The following is a 26618-nucleotide window of genomic DNA, read 5'->3' on the forward strand; positions in this document are numbered from 1 at the left end:
AAAGGTAGTTTTACAAGTCTTACCTACTGCACCTTTTAAAGGGACATTTTCAGAAAATGCGCTTATGCGATTTCTTGCAGAGAGTTTTATGAGGCAATCGACCCCCCTCATATGTGTCTGTTAAATGTAACGCTACAGCCAGCAGCTGCTTAGCTTAGCATAAAGACGTATAAACGCATTAACAGTGTACCCCATAAACTGAATATAAAGATGGACGATCCACTTCCGGCTGAACAAAAGTGAAGCCAAAATATCCCAGATACGAGCTCTGCCAACTTGTAAATTTGGAGCCAGAGTCTGCGCAGTAGTGAGTGATCGGACGGTGGAGCCGCGGTATCGAAGTCCCGCCCATACACCCTGCCAAACCAATTACAAGTCTATAATGACGCTTTGTCACGTTTTTATGGCATCAGATATAGGGTTGGGTACCGTTCACTTTTTTTTCTCCCCGATACAGATACCTGGAATTCGGTTCCGGTACCCAACGGTACCTTTTTCGGTTCTTTCCCTCTGTAATAATCCATCCTATTTACTTGTAACATTTTGTCATACAAAATAAAACCCCTCCCTCTCCCCTACCAAACTCGTCCCTACAGACAATTTTATAATTATTATTTTATAAGCCTAACGTGAACCCATACCGCTTTCGCTTTGCCATTATATACGCTGTTTGCATGACATCTTGAAAAGTGTAAGCACACAACCGCTTTAATAAATTGGCACCGTTTGATTTAAAGTAGGGCTGTCAGCATTAACGCGTTAATCGCGATGTGATTAAGGGCCGAGTATAATGCATAAATTTTTTTTAATCGCATGCCGCCATTTATTAATTTATTTTCACTTTTTTGACTCTTTGCCGCACTTTGCCATACTTCCTCGTAACACATCCTGCTGCTGCAGAAATAGCAAAGCGGATTTCGGTGCCTCATTCCGGTGCCACTTATATGTCTGCACTTCTCTCTGATGCTCTGAAACATACAGGCAAGAGAAACATCGCTGCACGTGACGCTAGTTAACACTGCACTCGACGGCAGCTAACTTTAGCCAACCGCTAGCTAGTAGCTGGATTAAACACAGTTACAATGGTGACAGCTAAAGCTAAACGGTGTAAAGTTTGTCTGTGTTTCACTGTAGAGGATTCCGACACCGGGATGTAACAATCTGCAGCTGCCGTCGGAAAAACACAGATGTTGCGTTCAATGAAACTGGTAACCTACAGCCTCTTGGTGCATTCAAAGTTATTGTTAAATGCTCTTTTCCCATGTGGTGGTTGTTTTTGTCGTTCAACAGCTATTTACTAGTAAAATTAGTTATTGTTATAGTTATTACATTATTATTAAATCATTTAATTTTGACCATATGGCCTTAGCAATAAACAAGTGGTTCTTTAGTGTCGCAAACTGTTTAGTACCCTTCTTTTTTTTTTTTTTACTTTCTTAAAGTATCGGTTAAGGCACCGGTACCGTTTTAAAAGTACCGCTTTAGCACCGGTATCCAAACCAAACAATACCCAACCCTAATATTGACTCTAGATTCAAATGTGTGACTAGATTCACACATTTTTCTTTTGTCTACAGTAAATAAATAATAAACAAATACAAATCTTAAAATCAAGTTCATAAAGTCACTTTCTTTGCATTAATTTGATTCCCAAACTCTGGTAAGAATTGCTTTCCATTGTTAATATATACTTAAACAGTTCTGAAATGCAAAATCATAGAATTTTAATCGTGATAAAACATGCGATTAATCGCAATTCACTATAGAAATTCAGCGATTAATCGCGATTTGAAAAAAATGTATCATTTGACAGCCCTTATTTAAAGTCAATCATCGGTACCTTAAAAAATTACCAAGTTCGGTACCCAACCCTAATCAAATAACTAATAAAAACCAAACTGATCATAAAAAAACACTTGAACAAACATCAGCGTCATCGGAATTACCTAAAATGACAGAAACCACCTTTGTACTGATTGATTAACAAATCATATCTTGTTTGTTTAATATGTTCAAAATCTGAAGTGCTCAAACGACAACTTGTGGTTTAACAGGGGCCTAATAATCACGACTATTTTTTTTGGCTGAGTTAGAACAAACTTTTCATATTAACCCAATTTGTCCGTTGGTTACATCTTTGCATTTAGACAAACCTCTCCTGAAACCTCCATCTTATTGCGGTGGTGCTGATGGTCTTCATATTTTCAGATCGTTACCTTCCCCCAACTTACCTTTTGGATCCTGGGATGAGTTTTGTAAACCCTGTACCAGGTCATTCCTGCTGATCTTCTCTAAGACCGTCATGGTTTCCTTCATAGCTCCGGTGCCACCATACTTGTGTGCCATCAGATCCACTGTGTCCTGCCTGTCCGCCTTCTCCAGCTGAGCCGCCGAGATGTCATCCTGCTTTAGGAACCACTTGAATTTCTTGAACTCATCGTCTTTTAATTCCTGCAGTGCTTTCCAGAGCTTCACTGAAGGTTTCGCCATTTTTTACTCCCTGGTAAAAAATAAATTATTGAGAAATAGACCTTTTTCACGGCAGACATGTCGACATGTCATAGTAGGAAAAGCACAGGTGTATTCAAAGCCATTAATGATGGCTGCATTCCACTTAGGAGAGGCTCTGGTATTAAACCATTAATGATGGCTGCATTCCACTTAGGAGAGGCCCTGGTATTAAACCATTACTGATGGCTGCATTCCACTTAGGAGAGGCCCTGGTATTAAACCATTAATGATGGCTGCATTGCACTTAGGAGAGGCCCTGGTATTAAACCATTAATGATTGCTGCATTCCACTTAGGAGAGGCCCTGGTATTAAACCTTTACTGATGGCTGCATTCCACTTAGGAGAGGCCCTGGTATTAAACCATTAATGATGGCTGCATTCCACTTAGGAGAGGTCCTGGTATTAAACCATTAATGATGGCTGCATTGCACTTAGGAGAGGTCCTGGTATTAAACCATTACTGATGGCTGCATTCCACTTAGGAGAGGTCCTGGTATTAAACCATTAATGATGGCTGCATTCCACTTAGGAGAGGCCCTGGTATTAAACCATTACTGATGGCTGCATTCCACTTAGGAGAGGTCCTGGTATTAAACCATTAATGATTGCTGCATTCCACTTAGGAGAGGCCCTGGTATTGTGCATGCTGACTCACTGAAATGGGCCTTTTTTCACAGCAGACATTTTGACTTGTCATAGTAGGAAAAACGCAGCTGAAATTGCTTTTCCTACTATGACATGTCGACATGTCTGCCGTGAAAGGTCTATAGCTTACTGGGACCAAGGGGGGTAATCTTCGCTTCAGAACTCGAACCTCCTATGGCGCCATTTTGATGCTACAAAGCGATCACCTCCCGTTAGCATTCCATTGATTCCCATTCATTTTGACGTCACTTTGACAGCGAATAACTTTACATCTGAAGCGTTTAAAGACTCTATTTGTCCATTGTTTATTTCTAAAGAAACACGACAATGTATAAAAGGATCCATTACCTTGTATCTCACGTTATGGCTCCGTAGCAGACGTTTTTGTAAAAGTAGGCCACCGATTGGGATTGGGATAATCAAGCGACTTACTGTCGCACAGTAGAGGAATTACCGTATAGTACAGAAGAAGCTCGAAGGCAGTTTCAACTTACATGAGCTGTTTAAGTTTAATTACTAATGTTAACTAGCATTTTAGTTAGCAATAATTTGCCTGTGCCTATGTTATCTACTTACTACTTACACTCTCCGTCTCTGTAAGATTGGGAATGATTGAGATTTCTCTTGGCACAGCTACCAGAAGACTTACAACTTTCAGACAGGTTGCTCACGTCACATTTACGTTGTCTCTCTCAGTTGGAGGCTGCGCAGTAACGCTCAGACAGCACCGGAAAAGTGCTTCTAATATCCTTCACTGGTCTCCGTCCAGAGACACAGGATCTGTTGGTCCAGTTTATATACTGTCTATGACTGGGACACTTGATGGAACTGAGCCATTGTTAAGTTTATCAATTTCAGCTGTGCTTTTCCTACTGTGACAAGTCAAAATGTCTGCTGTGAAAAAGGTCCATTGAACTGTTTTCTGTTTCTGGATAAAATTTTCTTCTACAGATGTGAACAACTTGTGAATAATAATATTAATAATAATGCTGATTCCAGGACAGACAGGACTAGAAAAAGTACACACATCAAATTTACAGTAGCCTCACAAAGATGTAAGAGCCACAGAGGACCAAGTATTCACTTTGAAGTCTTGCTGTTCTATTTAAACAAGAAACACTGAAATGTGGGTTTTCTAATCGGTTTTAATTCAACTCACCAAGCAGAATTCAAGACGAGTTCTCCAAATGTAGAAAAATGAGCAACGCAGATGTTCTATTTAATCCAACTCTTGGTATATTATACTAAAAGTTGCCTTTGAGTATCCAGATTAAGTTTGCAATCTTTATTCAAGGAGAGGTGGATGTTGTTCCTTGACTTCCTCTTTTTCCAGTAAATCTTCTGTCTTGAAAACAATACTTGCGTTCGTCACAAGCCACAACTGTTTTCTTTTACTGTTAATCTTTCCCGTCATGAAGCTCTATGTGAGCACACTCCCAAAGCATCAGACCAGCTCATAAAAATATACCTTTGTTGGGAGATGTAGCAAAATATACCTTCTTTCTAAACTTAGTAATTGTTCAGAGGCAAAAGGAGTCTGAGTCACTCTAATGAAAACTAATGAAAGCAGCTTCCCCAACACACTTCGGCCTTCAAACAGCTGATCACATATGTTTTTTTCAGGGTGAATTTTTATATCTATTTGAATCCATATCAACACATGAATTGACGAGATGACATGCAGAGTTACAAGACAAGAGGTCACATTTACATTTTGTTTTCAGCTCATTCTGGTTACAGTTTGTTAGTTTTGGCTGAAACTGAGGCGTCTCTCCAGAATCAATTTCCTTTTTTTAGCTCTGTTTATAGAGTGAGAAAGCACGCAGATGACAGCGGAGATGAGTATCGCTCTGCAAGACTTGTCAGGGATGTTTTAAAACATTTATTTCTGCTGTTAAAACTTCACTTCAACTTAAAGTAAAACCAACAGCCAACCGCAGGTCAAAGTCAGCAGCAGTGCAATGTGAGAACTGCACAACAGAGATCGGTCTGACTTCCCTCTTGCAGGTTTAAACATGAGGCTTCTCGTGATTAGCTGAGGAGCGGTTTACCACATATGAAGAAATGTGTTTCAATGACAATGCATTGCCTTCCTGTTTCTGGCACCTTGTCAGCATTGTGAGGAGCCTGTATTCCCCTAATGACTTTCGTCCCATAGCTTTGACTTCTATTGTAATGAAATTCCTTGAGAAATGTGTAGTGTCCCAGCTTAAGGCAGAGGTTGAGCCAGTGTTAGACACTTATAAACATGAATACAGTACAGAAGATGCCGTCGTCTGCATTTCGCATCTTACTTTTAAACACCTTGAGGATACAAAAGCCTATTCTAGAATATTATTTATCGATTTCAGTTCAGCGTTTAATACCGTACAACCCTATCTGCTTTTAAAGAAACTGAATGATATGCATGTTAACCCTGCCCTGATCAAATGGTTTCACTCCTTTTTAACTAACAGGACACAACAGGTGAAAGTCAATGGCGTGCTGTCAGAGAACCCTTCTGTGTACCACGATGAGATAGATACCTTTTAACAAGTGGTGTGACCTGTGTTGTTAACTGGAACCTGCGGTAAGAGATTGCGGGTGTAACAAGTTTCTGACCGCGCTCTCAGTCACACACCGGCCATTTAGCAGGAAGAGGGGAGGGAGAACAGTGAGCTGCAGGCCCTGGAGCTCTGTCAGGGCACCGGCGTTTGGTAGTCCTGTCACCCAGAAAGGGTGAGTTTGCGTGGGTATTGAGAACCGCGGGCTGCCGGCCATGACGGAGCTCAATCGAGCTCACAGCAGGCCGGGGTCTGGAAGGAGGACAGGCAGAGCGGCGATGTAGCAACCCAGGCAGCACTGGCCGCTGAACTCCAACACACAATTCGGAAAAAATTTGCAATTAGCCATCAATTTTCATAAAACGGCCCATATTTGAGCTTTAAAAAAGTTTCAGAAGTGCATTTTGTAATGGAATAGCAGAGATCTGCGCGACCTAGATTCAGAAGACTACCTGATCTCAGATCAGCCTAAGTAAATGTTGGGGCGTGACAAAGAGAGACTAGAGCCAAATGAGGAGGAGCCGCCGAGTTGACGTCAACTAGGCAGCTCGTTGAGATTTGCGTTTGAATTTTGCATTCTATCACCCCTTTAAAGTCAATTTGTCAAACAAATCATCTACAAATCCTTCCAGTCACACACATATTGCACATACACATAGCAAGTGCTTTAGAAAAAGTTCATCATCTCAACTAAACCTTCAAAGATATTTTTTTAAACTAAGGAAATTATCAATTATTTTATACCTCTTGAATGATATTTCACATTTTAAAGCCCAATTTTAAAACCAAATTCATTAAATCAATGAAACTATCATCAACTGTATTTAGTTTTTAAAATTTCAGCCAGCCAACCTGCCCACATTGTGGCAGTCTTGGGACTTACTGTAAGACTGTTTTCACTTAAAAATGACACAAATTTAATTTTGGAAGAAAAGCTTTATTTGCAAAAATATTAACAAAACATGTATTTATTAATTTCAATGATTTGCGTTAGTTTCAAAGCCAAACACCAAATATTATGTAAATACATTACATTTAGTACATTTTATAACGTTGGGCTGTTAAAACTAGTTGGCCCACATAAATGAAATATCAGACTTGTAAAATGTGAATTCTGTTGTTAAATTTAAAAAAATCAATCCGTGAATGTAATACACATTTACATCCAACCAAATGTCTAAAAAATAAAATAAAAATATATTTCTCAATTCGTTTGAGTGTAGCCACTTTCAATTTATATTGGTACATATATACACATTTTATAATACATATTGGTCATGTTGATAAGTCAAAGTGGAGAATGCGTTTACAATGGTAAAAGTAGTAAATACAGCAAAAATAGAAACAAGCAAATGAAGCATTAACAAAATTTACCAGAGACTGTTAGCATTTCAACCCTTAGTTGCATATTATGGCACTGATTGTTTTTAACTCCGGTGGGCGAGATTTTCGGAGTATGACGTGATGTGCTCTGTCTCTATACTGTATAGACAGCTTTTCATTTGATAGAAGTGGCATGCGTACATGTATGCTCTCATGTGTTAATAAAGTACAAGATACTAACAAAAGTCGGACCTGCACCGCAAGTGCTTCAAAACTCCACTGGCTACTTTAAGGTGATACAATGTAGACCTTTATTATTCTCATAGGTACTGACCGTGATTCACAGCAACTCTGACCAACTTCAAGCTAAGCAATCAACTAGAATACCTGAGAACACCAGTAAATACAAGTGTGATTAATCGTTTACAAATGATTAACAGGACAAATGATCAAGGGGGCAGAGTTTTCACCATTGTTATTAGTACAAGGACTAAAGTATGGAAGGAGTTTCTCAGTGAAGGAGCAGTCAGTAAAGGCGTAGAGACGATCTGCAACATCTACGTCATAAAAAGAAACCAGACCCTCCTCATAATCCACAAACACCCCCACCTTCTGAGGATGGTGATTCAGAGAGAGAGAGACCGGATCATCATCATTAGCTGTGTACTCATCTCCATTCCTCATCCTTATAGTCCAGTAGCCATCCTCTGGAATTGTTGTTATATTTCCTTTTCTGTTGATCGACTCTTTGGCAACTCCTAAAGTCCAGGCAGTCTTCCCTTTAACCTGAACCTCAAAGTAAAATTTTCCTGAAGAGAAACTCTGGTTTCCTAAGATGTTCACACATCTGTAAAATCTCTCAGGGTTGTCTGGTAGTTTCTTCCTCACATCACCATGATGTACTTGTTTCCGATCACCAGACAGGATGAGGTGAGGATGTGCTGTATCAGGATCCAGAGTCACATCCACTGCAAACTCCTGGACGCTCTTCAGCTCAGCCTTCTTTCTTTCATGTTCTTCTTTGAGAACACTGAAATCCTGTGTCTTAAGGTTCTGTAGGTGATTGGCCGGAGAGATAATCAGAGGGGCAGAGTTTTTACCACCATCATTAGTACAAGGACTGAGGAATGGGTAGAGTTTCTCAGTGAAGGAGCAGCCGGTATATGAGTAGAGAAGATCTGCAGCATCTGCGTCATAAAAGGAGACCAGACCTTCATCATAATCTACAAACACTCCCACCCTTTGAGGATGTGATTTCATATGGAGATTAACTAATGGGTCATCAGTAGCCTCATACACATCTCCATTCTCCAAACAAATAGTCCAGATACCCTCTTTGGGACTCAATGTGACATCCCCCTTTCTTTTAATCGACTCTTTGGCAACTCCTAAAGTCCAGGCAGTCTTCCCTTTAACCTGAACCTCAAAGTAAAATCTTCCTGAAGAGAAACTCTGGTTTCCTAAGATGTTCACACATCTGTAAAATCTCTCAGGGTTGTCTGGTAGTTTCTTCCTCACATCACCATGATGTACTTGTTTCCGATCACCAGACAGGATGAGGTGAGGATGTGCTGTATCAGGATCCAGAGTCACATCCACTGCAAACTCCTGGACGCTCTTCAGCTCAGCCTTCTTTCTTTCATGTTCTTCTTTGAGAACACCGAAATCCTGTGTCTTAAGGTTCTGTAGGTGATTGGCCGGAGAGATAATCAGAGGGGCAGAGTTTTTACCACCATTATTAGTACAAGGACTGAGGAATGGGTAGAGTTTCTCAGTGAAGGAGCAGCTGGTATATGAGTAGAGAAGATCTGCAGCATCTGCGTCATAAAAGGAGACCAGACCTTCGTCATAATCTACAAACACTCCCACCCTTTGAGGATGGTGATTCGGAGAGAGAGAGACTGGACAATCATCATTAGCTTCATACTCCTCTCCATTCCTCATCATTATAGTCCAGTAGCCATTCTCTGGGCTTGCTGTGATACTTCCTTTTCTCTTGATCGAATTTTTAGCCACTCCCAAAACCCAGGCAGTCTTCCCTTTAACCTGAACCTCAAAGTAAAATCTTCCTGATGAGAAACTCTGCTTTCCTAAAATGTTCACACATGTTTCAAATCTCTCAGGGTTGTGTGGTAGTTTCTTCCTCACATCACCATGATGTACTTGTTTCCGATCACTAGACAGGATGAGATGAGGATGTGCTGTATCAGGATCCAGAGTCACATCCACTGCAAACTGCTGGACGCTCTTCAGCTTGGGCTTCTTTCTGTTGTTGTCTTTGTGAGCACCATCTAAAACAAAGCAGAGTACACACAGACTTAATAATTACATTTAAAAGTTAGAAAACGAAGGTTTAACCTCATTATACCTTATACTTGTACTGTAGAGAGCAAAACGGATGCATTTATCTTGCACTGCATTTCAGTTGGTTGGCCTGCCTCAAAAATAGGACAATGCATTTGTTTTTCCAAAGCAATTTCAGGAAAAAGGGGGCACTCTAGTGATTGAGAGAGTATACCAACTAGGCATGCTTGATGGTTGCATATGCCAAACCAATGTTTGGAGTACCTATCTGTGTTGGAGGGGTCTTACAGAGATCGTTAGGTGTGGACTTGGCAGTTCCACTAAAATAATGTACAAAAATGTAATCGGTGTATGCCCAGACACTGTGTAACACCAACTACCACGGCAAGCCTAGTTTGGTGCATTGTAAATCAAATGGCGAAAGTAAAGGCCTTGACATGCAGACCCCCAGCTTTAGAAAAACACTTATGCTATGCAGAATGCAACCTTTCTGGTGGTGAAGGACCCAGACGTGGAGGTGTTGTGGAAGGGGATATGACAGCAACTAGATCTAGATGGGCTCACCTCTAAGCATAATGCCAGAAACAAATTCCTGGATGGACTAGACTCTTAATTTTCCAGAGTTGCCCACGCCGCTTCTCCTTAAATATCTGATAGAGCCCAGTCGGCCGCCCAGAAGTTCACATTGAGTGAGTGCGCCTGTTAATGATGTTTCTATCGTGCGGCTGCCGCTACCAGAAGTAAACAAAGAACAAGGGTGCCACAAAAACGTCAATGAAAAAGTCTAACTGGAGAGACGGCTAGATTCTGGAACTTATGTCGGTACGGACCGATGCTGAAATCATCATGATTCGTATTGGTTTTACCCTCTTATGGACATTTTTTTTTAATTCTTTTTTAGAATGAATATTCAAATGTCATTTTTCGCCAGTATTGATAGCCCTAGCTCATATATCTCCCTAGTTCTGCAATACCCCTTTCACTCAATGGCTCAATCAGGGTTATACCCAGGTCGACTGTGTGTTATACCTCTTTCACACCACTGACATGGGTTGGGCCATGGTTGTCTGATCAGGGTTCAATCCTTCTTTTGAAAATTCAAACCAATTCATAACAATTACGTATTAAGTGCTAGAAATGGGCAGGGCTTTACACGTCATATTTAGTGAACATCATACTCATCATACCACAAGAACTAATGTTTTGTAGCTACTTGAATCTGTCATTGTAGAGAGAAAATTAAAGCTTATTTTGTTTGTTTTGCAGTGATTACGTTCCAAAGCACAAATAAATAACCATCAAACACTTATCAGATGGCTTTGTGCTGACTGATTTCTCTGCATATTTATTTAAAGTAGCCTAGAAATCCAGACGCACCCTAGCGGCAGCAAATTTAATTTGCAGCCAGGGGGGTCTAGGCACTCTCCGTTGATTTGCGAGCTGGAAAAAAATAAATCTGGTCAGGCCAATCACATCGTGTATAGAGTCGGTGGGCGGGCTTATGGCTGCTGCTGCTGGTGAACAGAGGTCTTCTGGAAGACTTGGAGTTCAGCTTTTCTTTGAGAAAAGAACAAAGAACAGCACTGAAATCATTCTTAAAAAAGGAAGATGTGTTCGGAGTTTTGCCGACCAGATACAGCAAAAGTTAAGTTTAATCTATCAACTAGCTTCACTACCTTCTTCGTTGCTCTGATTGGTTGTAGCGCTATCCTATCGCGTGCAGAGGGAATTTGAAAGACAACCGTTTATCCTGCTCCTCTGATTGACCTCCGTCAATGGTGAGTTCCCAGACCCAACATCTTGATGTGGGTCTGGCTTGTCAGGCTAAGCGTAAAGCACAGTGGCACAGAATGTATGTTCATAGTGTGCGGTGACCATAGGCGGCAGCCTGTGACAATTGCCCCACTGTCATTTCCAACCAATCACATTATTCGTCCCGCCCCAGCTGGCAGCGACCCAGGTCGTGCGTAATTCACATTTAAATCGACCCTAGCCTACCCTGATCCAGCCCACCGGGCGACCTGGGTCGCGAAGCCAAGTAGATCGGGGAGGGTCTGTATTGAAACACACAGTCGACCTGGGTAAATCCCTGGTTGAGCCATTGGTGTGAAAGGGGTATTAGTCGTTGTTTCATCAGATCAGCGGCGATCTATTGTATGTTGGACACTTGGATCAAGAGAGGAGCAGAGACCAACGGTCATGACCATATGATGGTGTTCCATGATAAATGATGAATTAGTCTTTACGTTTTTTTATTAACACATTTCTATTTACAGAATGTTCATAACTCGTGTCAAAATTTATGAGATGAATGTGACAGTGTTTTTCAGATTTATTTTTTAACCTTCCCCCAAACTTACCTTTTGGTCCCAAGCTGAAGTTTTTTAAACGCTGCACCAGATCATTCCTGCTGATGTTTCCTAAAACCTTCGTGGTTACCTCCAGAGCTCCAGGACCCTGATATTTTTCCACCATCCGATCCACCGTGTCCTGCCTGTCTGCCTTCTCCAACTGAGCCACTGGGATAGCTGAAAAGCCTTCCAGGATGTCATCCTGCTTCAGAAACCACTTGAACTGCTTGAACTGATCATCTGTCAGGTCATTTAGGGTGTTCCAAAGATCAAGTGTTGTCATTGTGGTTCCCTGGTAAAACAAAGAATACTAATAGTTGTAGTTTTTGTAATTGGATGATTAAAAGCCCCTCTTTGACCAAACAGTTCAGGGATGAGGACGTAACGTCACAGTTGCACTGAGTCACAGACTATGGTGTGTAAAACTCCGTTAATTCCAAAAAGTGACCGTTGACTTTTGGTTTTCACACAGGAAACGACCTCCGGTCTCCTAAGGGGGACGTCCTGTGTTTATTTGACCCATCCACCAACCCAACACTGGTCCTTACACAGAATTTGGCTTATACTTTGTCACCTTGCCTTCTTGTTTGCTCACAATAATTACTACAGCAACGGTAGTTAGTTACTAACAAGAAACTATGGGTCGTTATGAGCTGCTTGCACAATCGACCAATACGATCGTTTTCTTGGGTGAGGACGGTCCAGACTGACCTCATGAAGTGGCGTATGTATGACACGCCAATTTGTATGCCATTGTGGCGTGTTATCAAGACTCATAATCGCTTTTTAGCGTGTTTATCAATGCCGTTTGGCCTCCATTGACATCCATTATGTGTGAATTATCGCCGTAGCGAGTAGTATGTAAGGATGGAAGTTCGCGGAGGGAGGGAGGTTGGTTGGGGTGGTAGATGACTAAAACGCAGGACTTTCACCCAAGAGAGCCGGGTCGCGTGTGGCGTTTGTCAACCGTGTTTTTATTGTTTTTAATAAAGCCTTCCCCAGTGTTCTTTTCCTAAACCCAACCGTTTATTATTTTCCTAAGTGTGTGACGTGGTCAACGTCGTTTTTTTGGGTATTGCTAAAGCCTTTCCCAATGTTCTTTTCCTAAAACCAACCTTGTGGTGACGCCACATGGAGTGTATGTTTACATCCGCTGTATACAGCGTAGACATACACGCGGATAGCTCAAAATGCATACAGATAACACGCCATTTGGCTTTAGGAAAGTGGCATGTATGTTTACGCAAAGTCACGATGCCACGTTGGTGTGGAACTAAACTAGGAACCATTCCTGTTCTGAAGAAATTTGACCATTAGGCAAATAAGGGATCAAAAGATGAATGGGTTGTTTGAAGTGCACAGAAAACAATAACAGATCACACACATTTGGATATTTTCATTGTTTCAGCCTTTTTTGAAATGTTTTTTACTGTTGTGAAAGCTAAATACATTACATTCATTTGGCAGATGCTTTTGTCCAAAACGACTTACAATTAGTAGATCCAAACTCCAAAGAAACGAGCTAGATGCATCAACAAGTGGAAGTCCCATAGTTATAAAACTGTTTTATATCTATGGTCCAACCCTTACAAATTATTAGCTATGAACAGATATTCAAAATAGCGATTGTAGTGGTATGTCACAAATGTTCTAATGTTGCTCCAGGTTTTTATGAATTACAGTAGGCAGTCCCATACTGCTCTCTAAAGTTTATATTTACACAAAGACAATAAATTGGGCCAAAAGAATAAACAAACGTACCTCTACAGGAGTTCAAGAACCATCAGTAGTTAACCCCGGATGCTGAGAACAGTTTGGCCTGTGAAAACTTGACATGAAGTACTTATGATTAGTTACTGCACTTGAGAGATCAAAGGTCAGCTGTTGATCAGGAGCACATTAGGTATTCAGTGTCTTTCTGCGAGAAAATTCAGCACGGAAGATGCTTGTCACCATTACGAGAAGAAGCCCCTCCTGTATCAGCTGCCAATGCTGCTACAGTTGTTGATGATTAACATCCGGCCTGTTTCCTTTGGTTGAGCAAGCTGCAAACCGGCAGGCCAGGCAAATTCATTTATATTGCACATTTCATACACACAAGTGCTGGAATTACATCATACAGTAATTGCTGCCTCCTGTTTCCGCAGGTTTCTGGAATTTGCTTGGCCTGTCAGCTGAACCCCAGTCAGGGAAGCAACTGTGGCTCCACCTCACAGCAAGTATTTTGGCACTATAACTGACATGTCCCTGAATTGTTTAAGATGTGCCGTCTTACTGCTTCTATAAAAACAATAAACAAATACATTAATTAACCCATATATTATTTGCAATGTTATGTGCCCTTGCTCACAGCTATGGGCTGGCTACATTGCACATATAATCTATGCAGAGCCATATGTAATCGGCGTATTAAGGCCTCTGCAAAATGAGAGAGAGGCAGGAAAGAGGATTGAAAAGCCAGTAGATTTATGATGGCAATGCCGGGTACCTACTGCAGGGCCTAATGATAGGCCAAAACTTTATTTAACACGAATACTGGGCTTCCATAGGACCGCTCACGTTTGTCACATTTTACTGTGTTTTCGATAAAGTGAAACCACTCCCTGCTCTTATCTGCTCCAAACCAGCAGCTGATATGTAAACGTTTTCAGCGCCTCATGCAGAATCATTCTGTATCTCAACTTGAATTATTTTTCTGTGCTAAACAGCTAAATATAAACTGTAATCAAAGTTTATTTTACCAGCATTTACAGTATATTTATCATATTCAAATGCACTCTAGTCATTTAATGAACTTAACACAGAAACAAAACATCCACATTCCTGAATAAAGAAATTATTTCAGTCATATTTTCATTCAGTCACATTTTAATTGAATGGTGCTTAACAAATTTCCATTCAAAAATGTAAAAAAAGTATTATTATTATTGTCAGTATACTGTATTACTGCCTCTGCCTTATACAGGCTTCCCCTCCCTTCTCTCTGTTTTTTTGTTAACAATGAAATAGCAATCATATCTAAGGTGATTAATCTTCCATGGAAAGGGGTGTAATGTTACTATACTGGCTTTCCCGACCGCACTTGAATGCAGCATTATTTCATGGAGAAAGATAGGGAAAAAAAGAGACCGATCGAATGTACTTTGTTGTTAGGTAAACAGTTTGGTGCTTGTGTTTCGTTTTCTTTTTACCCGTATAGCTTTTTAAAACTTTCTTGTGGTAGCGATGGAGGCAGTGATGTTTCCTGTTTACTGCATGGGACTCATGTCACATACTTGGCCATCGCAGACTGGGTCTCAAGTTTTTACCACAGGCTGCTGTGTTTTTCCCCCGGCTCCCCACGCAGCATCACCCGCCACAGTAGGCTACTACCCCTGTTCAAAATAAATGGAAAGACTTGCATTTTTGCCGCACAGTCTGACGGCCGACGCCAGCAATGTAAATGCAGCTGATCGCTCACAGACCTGTCCCGTCTGACACATGTTGAACTCTGGCAGACTCGCTCTCTCCTCGTTTTTCAACATGAAATCAAAAAATAAAAAGCCATCAACTTTGCAGGTTGCACATATGCGAGTAGTTTAAAAAAAATAGTTGCGCGGTCTCAGAAAATTGCAATTTTAGATTTTACACCACTGATTCAAGGACAGAAATAAACTGAGAAAAGTCATCTGCCCAAAATAAAAAGTCTAATGAAAATCTATCAACCTTAAAAATCACAAGAAACTAGACATGTAATGTCCATTCAAACTATAAACAATTTAGCACAGAAAAAGGGGTTATCATAAACTCACCCAGCTGAATTCAGCACAGTCCTTCAAGCCGTCAGATTTAGAAAAATGAACAACACATCTGGATTATTCTGTCTAACAATTCTAGTAAAACAGAAATGGCAATATAAGGTTATGATCCCTCAGTCGATGAGAGGTGGTTAACGTCTTGGCCTTAACTCTCTCTGCACCACTTCCTGTTAGATAAAGTGGAGGGAGGCTTCTCCTCCCCCCTCGAAAAACTTGCTTACATCTGTTACATTTGTTAATTTTTAACTTTACACAAGCGGCTTTATGATCGCAGTGTCAGACCAGCTCCAAAAAGATGAAGAATCACACTGTGTGCAGAATACAGTCAGGACTGGTTTTGTAATACTGTAGCATGGCAAAATTATATCAGCCTCTCTATTGAACATACTCCACCGTAGGGCTGGGCAATATATCGATATTATATTGATATCGTGATATGAGACTAGATATCGTCTTAGATTTTGGATATCGTAATATCGTGAATGACTTAAGTGTTATCTTTTCCTGGTTTTAAAGGCTGCATTACAGTAAAGTGATGTACTTTTCTGAAGAGAAAGTTATCTTTACAAATAGATGTTATTTTGTCTGAAGGGTTTACCAAAAAAAAGGTTTTGTAAATGTTTTGAGTGACAGTTAAATAAGAATATAAATCAGCAGTCATTGGTAAAAGAAACTGGAAGCTTAGCATCAAAATGTGTTCAGATTGAAATAGGAACAGGAACATCATCTCCACACCCTCTAATCTTTAATAAACTTCATCCAGCACTTTGCACTTTGAACAAAAATAGCAGGTGGACCAAACAGTCCGTTGCAAACCATAACTCTAGAATATGAGAAATATGTAGAACATCAGTACATTGCAGTAGTTGTTGTTGACCTTAATTATACATACAATATATTTTATGAAAACTCCATTTCTAAATGACAATCGGTTTAATATTCAAAACACTGTCCAATTTTGATAACAAATACAAATAAACTTCTGTTGTTGCCACATATGACACTTATACTTTGACACTATAGTTTCATGTTAAGTGTAACCAAATGTACTCAACTGCGTATGCGGAAGATTCTGCTGTGTTATTTAGAAAAACATGGACAAGGTTAAACAGCAAATTATGTTGTGTTGCTGAATCACTTTGTCTTCACTTTCTCTATCGCTTCTCTTCAATGGTTTGTTCTCTCTGCTGGGTTCAAGTAATTTGCTTGAAAGTGTAAATGTTTGACTATCTAACTTTATTGCCTGGAAAGATCTTGTCTGTTACCCCATATCTGGCAATACAACATTTATGATTGTGATTGTCAAGAAATAGAAAATGAAACTGTAATGCTGTTATGTGTTGCTATGGTTGCCAACAGGCACAACTCTTATAAAGCTACCACATTTTAAATATTTTTCAAGCATGAAGTGCACATTTGTGTAGCTTGTGTCCTGCCTATGCAGCACCTGTCTATATTTTGTATATCGCATTGCACTTTTCTGCTTTTTTGCACTTCTGGTTGGACGCAAACTGCATTTCATCGTCTTTGTACTTGTATTCTGCACAATGACAATACAGATGAATCTAATCTAATGTTTCAAAGTCCGGCCAACAGACAGTCCCTTATTTTTTTCATCACTCACATTCTTGAACAGGCTGTCGGTTGTAAGGGTCTTTTCCTGTTGTACCTTTTTGCAAACTAAATCTTTTTGGCTAGCCATTTTCTAGCAGGATATTTTCATTCATAACCCCAGTAATTCTTGGCCAGTGACAATGATTGAGTCCTCGGGGTGGCTGTGGCCCACTAATCAAAAGGTTGGTAGTTTAATCTAGGGCTGCAGCTATTGATTATCTTAGTCAAGTATTCTACAGATTATTACATTGATTAATTCAGAAATCGGATAAGAAATACTTTTGCTTTATTAAAGAGCAATAGTAAATATACAAAAGAGAAAATAAGACCGGTCTCTTAAAATGAACAACAAACTCCATTAACTAACCAGCTCTGTGTCACTGCAGTGTGGGAGCTCATCGGCCAGCGGGGGTCCCCAGGTTTTGCTTCACCCAGCAACTTAACTAGCAATCATATTGATTCACAATAAATGCTAAGGTTAACGTTACCTTGTATTGGATCCGCTCCGTGGACTGGGAGCATATGCAACAAGTTTGCATCGCTGATTTTCAGTAATCAAGTTAGGAATCTTTTTAACCGTAGTTCTTGTGAGTGGTCGCTAAGACTAGAAAAGCGCCATATAAATGCAGTCCATTTACAATAATGTAGTAAATATTTAAATGTCTTGCCCTTGACCACAACATGACTCCCAAATAATTCCCAATGAGAAAACATGCTGAGGCAAATTCTATGTATTAAATTAACACCTGGAAAAGACTAATAGATTTCCAGGATAATTGCATGACATCCTTCCGCTCTCTGTGTGTTGCCGTTCTCAAACTCTGTTCGCTTCGTGGAAACAACCACAAAATTAGGAAAGTTTTGATTGTGCAATAAGGCACGCCTGCTTGGTTCTTTTGAAGAATGATTGTAAAGGTATACAAAGAATATGTTTACGGCATTTACTCTCTAACTGGGAGGTTTTGGGACCGATTGGCGAGAATTTGCTATGGACAAAATACACGGGGCGATACACTGATAAGAGCAAATTACATCGAATTTATATTACATTACTTGAACTATTATAACCTTCCCGAGACTATTTTGCAGAGCCACTGCTTCTACATCCGGAGCTAAGCGTCACCCAAGACTATTGTGATTGGTTTAAAGAAGTGCAAACAACCCCAGAGTGTTTTTTTCCTCTTATCCCAGAATGTATCTGTGGTGTAGCCTGACCTACTCTGCAGCACTGTGGAGATAGAGCTGGCAATGTGAGACTATTTGATAATCAACACTAGCTTACCTGGAAAGTCAACAGACAAAGACAAGGAAGGGCTTCCACAGTGACTTTATTGTACCGTATTCATCATATGCACATAGCTGCTCTTTCCTCAGGAGAAATATCTCTGCAGCGGGGAGAAGTGTCCCCATCTAGTGGCACACATGGGTACTACAACCTGAGTTGTACTCGACTGAGTTTAAATTGTTATGTTTCATGAATTGCATAACTATTTTCAAGTGGATCATTGATCAAATCTAGTTTAGTTTATTTTTTCGGCCATCTGGAACTCACAACAGTCAAACATACATAGGGACAAGAAACAAACAAGACCGAAAAGTTGTAGGCTGAAGCCAAAGCTTATTACACCTAACCTTTTTACATATTATATTTTTTCATACAAAAATTAAAGAAACTAAGTATACACTATATACCCCAGTACAACACAAGAAGTCCAATACATTTTGTGTACCTTCTGGTATTCACACTTCTGTTTTATATTTGTTAATCACCTTATATTTAAATAATTTTTTTTAATCGATTGTGTTACACTTTTTCAAGTCAATTTCTAATTCATTCCACAGTTTAACTCCATACACCGAGACACTTCTAGTAAAAATTCATAAAAGTTCATAATGGCATTCTCTTATTTGAAACAGCCTTTGGATACAGTCGGGCAACATACTATTAAATACTTTGTACATTAGAGATGCTATTTTAAGGTCTACATGTTCCCTAAATTTAAGTACCTGTATATTAATAAATAACTGATTTGTCGATTCACGATAATTTGCCCTATTTATAACTGATTGCTCTCTTTTGCAGTAAGAAAATTGGATTTGTAATTGTTTTATCTGTTTTCCCCCAAACTTCCACACCATAATCTAATCTAATCAATGTTATTGACAGGAGAAATGATCAGAGGGGTGGAGTTTTTACCATCATAATGACGACAGGGACTGAAGAATGGGTAGAGTCTCTCAGTGAAGGAACAGTCTGTAAAGCTGTGGATAAGGTCTGCAGAATCTACGTCATAAAAGGAGACTAAACCCTTCTCATAATCCACAAACACGCCCACCTTCTTCGGGGGACTTTTTACACTGAGACAGGCAGCAAAAGCTTTGTACTTGTCACCTTCCCTTAAACATATAGTCCAGTAGCCGTTCTCGGGGCTTGCTGAGATAGACCCCTTCGTTTTGATTGACTCTTTGACGACACCTAAATCCCAGGAAGTCTTCCCTTTAACCCAAACCTCGTAATAAAATCTTCCTGAGGAGAAATGATCCTTTCCCAAGACATTTATAGCAGGATTAAATCTTTTTGGGTTGTCAGGGAGGATTTGTTCTACATCACCACAGTAAACTTCTTTGCCATCGTTAGACAAAATGAGGTAGGGATTTGCTGTATCAGGATCTAGAGTCACATCCTTTGCAAACTGCTGGACCCTGTTCAGCTTGGCCTTAGTAATCAATTTCTCCTTCTCTTGCATAACTATTTCAACCAGCTGATTCACAGAGGTCCCCACAGATCCCCCATAAGATGGTGGAGGGACGCTGATTTCTGTCCAGTTCTTGGTGGGTGGAATAGCATTCGTAAAAGAGGAGCTTTGCAGGAAGTCAGGGTGGTCTTCGGTGCGTGAGAGCTGCTCCACCTCAGCGAGTCTCTTTTTCAGCTTAGAGATCTCCTGCTCCAGCTCTTGAATGAATCCTTCGGCCTGCTTCCGTGTCGTTTCCCGCTTTTCTTCAATTGCCTCGATGAGATTAGCCAGATTTCTCTCGACTGACTGCTGCAAAACAGCAAATGCCCGCACACTGTCTGCGATGTGTCTGTCTGCAGATTTACTGCTGAACTTTGCTGAGCGATTGATTTCCAAGATCTTCATCTGTCTCTCCTGGATCATCAGCTTAATTTCGGCCTTTGTCTCCCCCAGGTTTGCCTTCTTTCTTCCATAATCAATATTTAGAGAAACAGAGTTATGGCTTTTGAGGTCTAAAACAAAGCAGAACACAAACACATCTGGTCAGTCTTACAGAACAGCTCTCGGTTTTGTTTACTTGTGTAAATTGCTATTTTAATCAGTAGTGTCCCAATAAAATTGCTTGGCCCTGATCTCAATTCAAGTCCTAATATTGAGTACCTGCTGAGTCCAATCGGATTCTATTTCTATTTACCTAAAAAGGTAATTAAATATGTATCTAACAAATGTAAGTAACAGCTGTGGACTACTACATTTGGCCCATTTAATTTTTCATTAGCTACTTATTAAATACTGAATGCTCTGGTTCAAAAAGTTTATAAGCTTCAATTATTGATGTTATACGAATGAAAGCATAACTGGGAGAATGTGACACTCGAAATTGACGTGACACAATCCACTAGAGAGTAGACGTGTCACTCTGTTGGAGTTGTGGGGACTACAAAAACACTCCCGCCACGCTGGATTGTACAGTGGTTTTACAGAGTGGAGCTTCTTCCACAATCAGGATTGTGTTTTAATCGACTTCATTTTATCGGATACGATCCATTAAAATATGCCGATGTTTAGGATGGGCTCGGGACATGACTTTAATAAAAACTTTACATAATCTATAATATAATCATTTACGAGATACATGTTTTTCAAAGATTATTATTTTTACCTTCCCTCAACTTACCTTTCGGTCTTGAGCTGGTTTGTAACAAACACTGTGCCAGATCATTCCTGCTTATCTCCTCTAAAATCTTCATGGTTACCTCCAGAGCTCCAGGACCCTGATATTTTTGAACCATCAGATCCACCGTGTCCTGCCTGTCTGCCCCCTCCAGCCGGGCCACTGGGATAGCTGAGAATCCTTTAGGGATGTCATCCTGCTTCAGGAACCACTTGAACTGCTTGAACTGATCATCTGTCAGTTCCTCCAGGGTGTTCCAAAGATCAAGTGTTGTCATTGTGGTTCCCTGATAAAACAAAGAATACTAATGATTGTAGTTTTTTTGTAATTGGATGATCAAAAGCCCCTCTTTGACCAAATAGTTCAGGTATTGGCTTAAAATGAGTTGCGTAAAAACTACTAAAATTAGGACTAATCCTAACATCACAGTTGCATTGAGTCACGGACTGTGGTGCAGGGCTCTCAAGTTTTTAAGACAGGCAAAAGTGACATTACCCCCCTCGCAGACAACGAAGGAGAGTGCCCGAAGGGGGTGGGTTGCACGGGTCGCGGGAATGGGAGTGTTTCATTAATAATAATATTAGTGTTTTTGTTGTTATTAATAATTGCTCAGACTTGCAGAAGAAAAGATTTGACACATGGCACTGACAATTCAACCAAATACAAAGTATTTATTCAATTTCCGCTGTGTGTGTGTGTGAGAAAGAGAGAGAGGGAGAGCTTTTTTTTCATTGGTTGTTGCGTTAAATCTTACCCAGATACAATAGTGCTGTTTTCTGATTGGCTATTGTGTAGCCCCTTTCTTTTTTTCAATTGGCTGACAAGTGGCAGGCTCGACTAAGAACTCCAGGGGAGACACGCTTGATTCCTGCCGGTTCCATAGTGAGAGCAGCGCGGCCAGAGAAATTTTGGGCGCTGCGGCATATTAAATATATTATAAATAGTTTTTCCGCGTGAGAAATACAATGTGTGGCGGGAGTGCGTGACAAAAGAGCAAAATGAGTGACTGTCAATGCGTGACACTCAAGAGCCCCGATGGCGTGTAAAACTCTGTTAATTCCAATAAGTGACTTTTAGTTTTCACACAGGAAACAAACTCCGGTCTCCTAAGGGGAAAGTCCTGTGTTTATTTGACCCATCCACCAACCCAACATGTGCCTTTACACTGAATTTGGCGCTCTAATACTTTGTCACCTTGCTATAATTACTCGCGATAATAACTACAGCAACGGTAGTTAGCCGCCTAACAAGAAACTATGGGTCGTTATGAGCTGCTTGTACAATCGACCAATACGGTCGTTTTCTTGGGTGAGGACTGTCTGGAACTAAACGAGGAACCATTCCTGTTCTGAAGAACTGTGACCATTTAATTAGGCAATCAAGGGATGAAAAGATGACTGGGGTGTTTGAGATGCACAGAAACAATAACAAAGAGTCATTATGTGTTGAGAAAAAACATCGCCGGTGCAACACAGATGTCTTCTTAATTAATTTATTTATTTTTAAAAGTGCATAGCAGTGACTAACGTTTCAATGTAAGGTTACATCTTCATCAGAGTCCTTGACGTTAGTCACTGCTATGCACCGCCGATCTTTTTTCTCTACACTGTTTTGTCCTGCCCTGGTTGCACCGGATTGTTGTAGTTTGCAGAAGCGCAGGAAACTTTCTCTTTTCTACTAGTCGTTGTGTGTTCTTTGTATTTACCGTGGCACACCTTGTTTCAATGGATTCAATGAAAACCGGTCTCTAAAGAAGCGTCAAACTGCTACTGTGTGTTTTTTATTTTGTATGTTGAAGCGTGTTTCTCTTGTTCACCCGCTAGCTTGTTTCTCGCTTGTTGTTTATTCCGGTTCTTCACCTGTATGCAAGGGCGTAACTTTGGGTTCAACATGGGAGGGGGTTTGAGATCTCCACTTTTGCCTTTGCCTGTATGTATATCACATGTAAAAAAAAAACATCTATCTGTCAGATTACAGAATGTAACAGAATGTAAAAAAAGGAAAAGGCTTTTTGAAGCAAATGTATGTCCACATAATTCAGCTAAGTGTCTTTACAAAACTGATTAGTGCATTAAGATCATCATTGGATTAGACATTTGAGTGGAAGAAGTTTACGGCACACTTCCAAATCATGAAATTATCACTAAATCGATGTGTGTGGGAGAAACGTATCATGCAGCCCTGACATACTACACAGCCTCATGTCTGAGATCCATAAATCACTGTAGTTAAATGACAAAATATGTCTTCAGAGGGATACCAACTGCCTTTGTGAGACTTAATAAATAAATAAATATATTAATAAAAACGACTGATAGATTTCAAAGCATGACATCCCTCTGGCCAGTTCTGACATGCTGGATCTCACCAGTGAAAATAGTTTTCTAACGAATATTCCTAATTCATACCAGTGTGTTTTACACTGCTACGCTATAATTCATTCACACGTTTTTCCTGAAAATACCTGTTACCTTGTCCAGATGAGATCACAGCGACTTTTTCTTTCATCTGAAAGACACACACGTTGCTGCTTCTCCGCCTTTCTTATTTGACTGCAGTCCAATCCTCAAACCTTCTCAACCTGAAAAAAACATTGTGCTTCAATGCTACAAAATAATAGACATTACATAATAGTGAGTGAGGATAGAGGCTTATTGTAGTAAACTTAATAGCAAATCATTTTTAGAAAACTGAATAAAAACTACTTCCTTTAGGAAAAATGAAAGTGAAACGATTCTGCCTGGTTATTAAAGGGGTGGTAGAATGATTATATAGGGTATTTCACACTGTTCCTTAAGGTCTCCTAACAGGGTATGTAACATTGGTTGGGCTGAAAATTGCCCGAATGCTATTTTATTAGGCCCCTAACTACCCTGTGAATATGGCCCTATATGTAACAAGAGCTTTTCTTCCAAATATGGTATGCTCATGAATATTTAGATGAGCTGCGCGCTGATTGGTTTGAGCAAACCACATAGAAACACATTGGGGACGAGAAAGCAGGTCTCATATTTGAGACACTGCAAAGTTATACATTGTTTGTCTACTATTTTGTTATTAAATTCACTTCTGAGACTTTTTTATGCGGGAAATCAACTATATAAAGCTCAAATATGGGCCGCTTTACGAAAATGTATGGCGAGTTTGCAAATTTGGTAAGACGTAAGTAAGTCGGACTTTATGAGCTCCACACAGTCTGATGAGAAAGCGGCAACCACCATACCCAGTGAAAGTCACCGTTTCTCAGGTTACTTACTACCGGGGCTCCGCGGAGCTAGCCGGCTGCCAGTTGCCGGCATAACTAGAATATATTTACAGTTAGAATTTCGTCACGCCACTTATATTACAGCTACCCCAAGGTCATATAAAGCTAACAATGGTGTCCGATTTCAATTTAATGCATTTTTGTGAATTTTAAAGGTCTTGTTAGGAGGGGGCAAGCTAGCTAGCTCTCATTGATAAAGCTCCATCCAGGTCACTCGCGGACAATAGGCATTTATTTCCCCAATCGTTTGTTTAAATAACTCAAGACACATATCCATTATAAGATTAACTGGAACCTGTGGTAAGAGATTGCTCACTTACACAGAACAGCCATTTAGAAGGAAGAGGGAAGCTGCAGGCCCTGGAGCTCTGTCAGGGCAGCAGCATTTGGTAGTCCAGTCACCCAGAAATGGTGACTTTGCACGGGTATCAAGCACCGTGGGCTGCCAGCCGTGACAGAGTTCCCTCTACCTCACAGCAGGCCGGTTTAACCATCCATTTTCGTAAAACGGCCCATATTTGACCTCTACAGTGTTTTAACCCAAACTTAACCACTCGAGGTGAAATGCCTAACCCCAACCAATCGAGCTGCTTCGTAGGGCGGGTCTTGGCGCGGCCTTAATGGGATTCGTAATGTTGCGAGCGTGGCGGCATAATTCGTTAGCTTGTTGTCTCACCTGGGGGCTGATGATAAAACTAAATTCTTCAAATTCTGTGTCCTTAACACCGTTTTCCAATATACGGTAGCTGTCCTATTCCACGGGACCCGCGGGAGCGCCGTTTTCACTACTAGCTACATCCGTGGGTTTTCATGGGAAATCAGCCACGGCATTTGTTTTTGTCACTCTTCTCATCATCATTTAAGTGGAATGCAGCCAAAAGGTCTATTGGCCAGGTGTCCATGCTTACATGTTCAGGGCTAGGGGATTGGTCATGGGATAGGACCTGAACATGTAAGCATGGACGCCTGGCCAATAGACCTTTTTCACGGCAGACATGTTGACATGTTACAGTAGGAAAAGAACAGGTGTATTCAAAACCATTAATGATGGCTGCATTCCCCTTAGGAGAGGTCCTGGTATTAAACCATTACTGATGGCTGCATTCCACTTAAGAGAGACCCTGGTATTAAACCATTACTGATGGCTGCATTCCACTTAGGAGAGACCCTGGTATTGTGCATGCTGACTCACTGAAATATCTTATTGGGACACTTGATGGAACTGAGCCATCATTAAGGTTATCTATTCCAGCTGTGCCTTTCCTACTATGATGAGTCAAAAATGTCTGCTGTGAAAAAAGGTCCATAGTAGTGTGTGAATGCTGTTGATGGGCGGGTCTTGGCATGGCCATAGTGGGGGAAAGAAATTATCTCTATAGCTCTGACTTCCTGCTGCAGGAAACGTTGTGTTAAGGTTGTAATGTTCTTTGGATGGGAATTAATATATTTTTATGTTTTGTAAGTATGATGCCGAATTGTTCAAACACTGTATTTATAAAAGTTTGCAAAAAAAAAAAGTATGGTGAGGCACTATGGGTAAACAGCAGATCCAATCCGGTCATCTGATCCTACTAAAGGTTTTTTTATATGCTTAACATGGACTAAAAAAATTTAATCATTGTTAGCTTTATGAATTAGATTTTTTATAATGATACTGATGTGTCTATAGCTCAGACTCATATCAGCTTCAGCTGAACTTGTAAATACAATTTGACGCAGAAAAGAAAAAAAGGAAACGTGTCAACGCGACACGCTGTGTTCTCAAACGTGTTCGCGGTTACAGTGGGCTCAAAAGCCAAGCCAGCTACACGCGGAGTCCACGTTAACGTTAGGTAACGTCACTGTCGACGACGTGTTTTTCAGCTGTTTCAGCATCTCGACACACTAAGCAAAAGAGTGCAAACGGAACTTCCGGTCGGATCAGACCAGCCTGACATTGGCCAGCTGGACAAACACCGAGCTGGATTTAGTTTTAAAGTTCAGAACTGACCCAGCTGGACTAGAGTCTCTCGAGGCTTACCCAGAGTCAGATGGGATGTGGTGTAGAAAGGCCGAGCATCGTCCTCCTGGATCTCTGCAGCAGTGGAGCTCTCTGTTACAGAAGGAACATTTGCAAGTCAAAAAGAAAACGGGAGGGGTCGGACATGTGTTTGCTCAGTGGGCTGTAGTTCCAAACAGCTGCCGCTAGATGGCGACAAAGAGTCACATTTTAAGCATTAGCAGAAGAATCAGAATCCGTTTTATTGGCCAAGTAGCCTATACTTAACATAAACAAGGAATTTGACTTCGGTAGGTGTTCACTCTCTATACATTCAACAAATAGACATGTACAAATTCAGTAGACTAATTAGTAAT

General features: G+C 40.5%; 2 protein-coding genes across 3 annotated transcripts; both read right to left on the reverse strand.

The window, feature by feature from the left end:
* Positions 1–7424: 7424 nt before the first annotated feature.
* On the reverse strand, positions 7425–15566 carry LOC114550330 (uncharacterized). The gene is made up of 4 exons (XM_028571019.1): positions 15470–15566; positions 13440–13506; positions 11688–11970; positions 7425–9314 (listed from the first exon to the last, which is right to left on the reverse strand). The coding sequence occupies exons 3-4, from the start codon at positions 11959–11961 to the stop codon at positions 7447–7449; spliced, it is 2142 nt and encodes a 713-aa protein (XP_028426820.1). The 5' UTR covers positions 11962–11970; positions 13440–13506; positions 15470–15566; the 3' UTR covers positions 7425–7446.
* Positions 15567–18617: 3051 nt separating this feature from the next.
* On the reverse strand, positions 18618–26425 carry LOC114550250 (zinc-binding protein A33). 2 transcript variants are annotated; one of them, XM_028570896.1, is made up of 4 exons: positions 26284–26425; positions 23470–23579; positions 21002–21284; positions 18618–20336 (listed from the first exon to the last, which is right to left on the reverse strand). In XM_028570896.1, the coding sequence occupies exons 3-4, from the start codon at positions 21273–21275 to the stop codon at positions 19237–19239; spliced, it is 1374 nt and encodes a 457-aa protein (XP_028426697.1). In that variant the 5' UTR covers positions 21276–21284; positions 23470–23579; positions 26284–26425; the 3' UTR covers positions 18618–19236. The 2 variants fall into 2 exon arrangements, with proteins under 2 accessions (XP_028426697.1, XP_028426698.1); XM_028570897.1 differs by having other exon boundaries at positions 23463–23579.
* Positions 26426–26618: the final 193 nt, after the last annotated feature.

The sequence above is a fragment of the Perca flavescens genome, chromosome 23 (assembly GCF_004354835.1).
Source record: "Perca flavescens isolate YP-PL-M2 chromosome 23, PFLA_1.0, whole genome shotgun sequence".
NCBI lineage: Eukaryota > Metazoa > Chordata > Actinopteri > Perciformes > Percidae > Perca > Perca flavescens.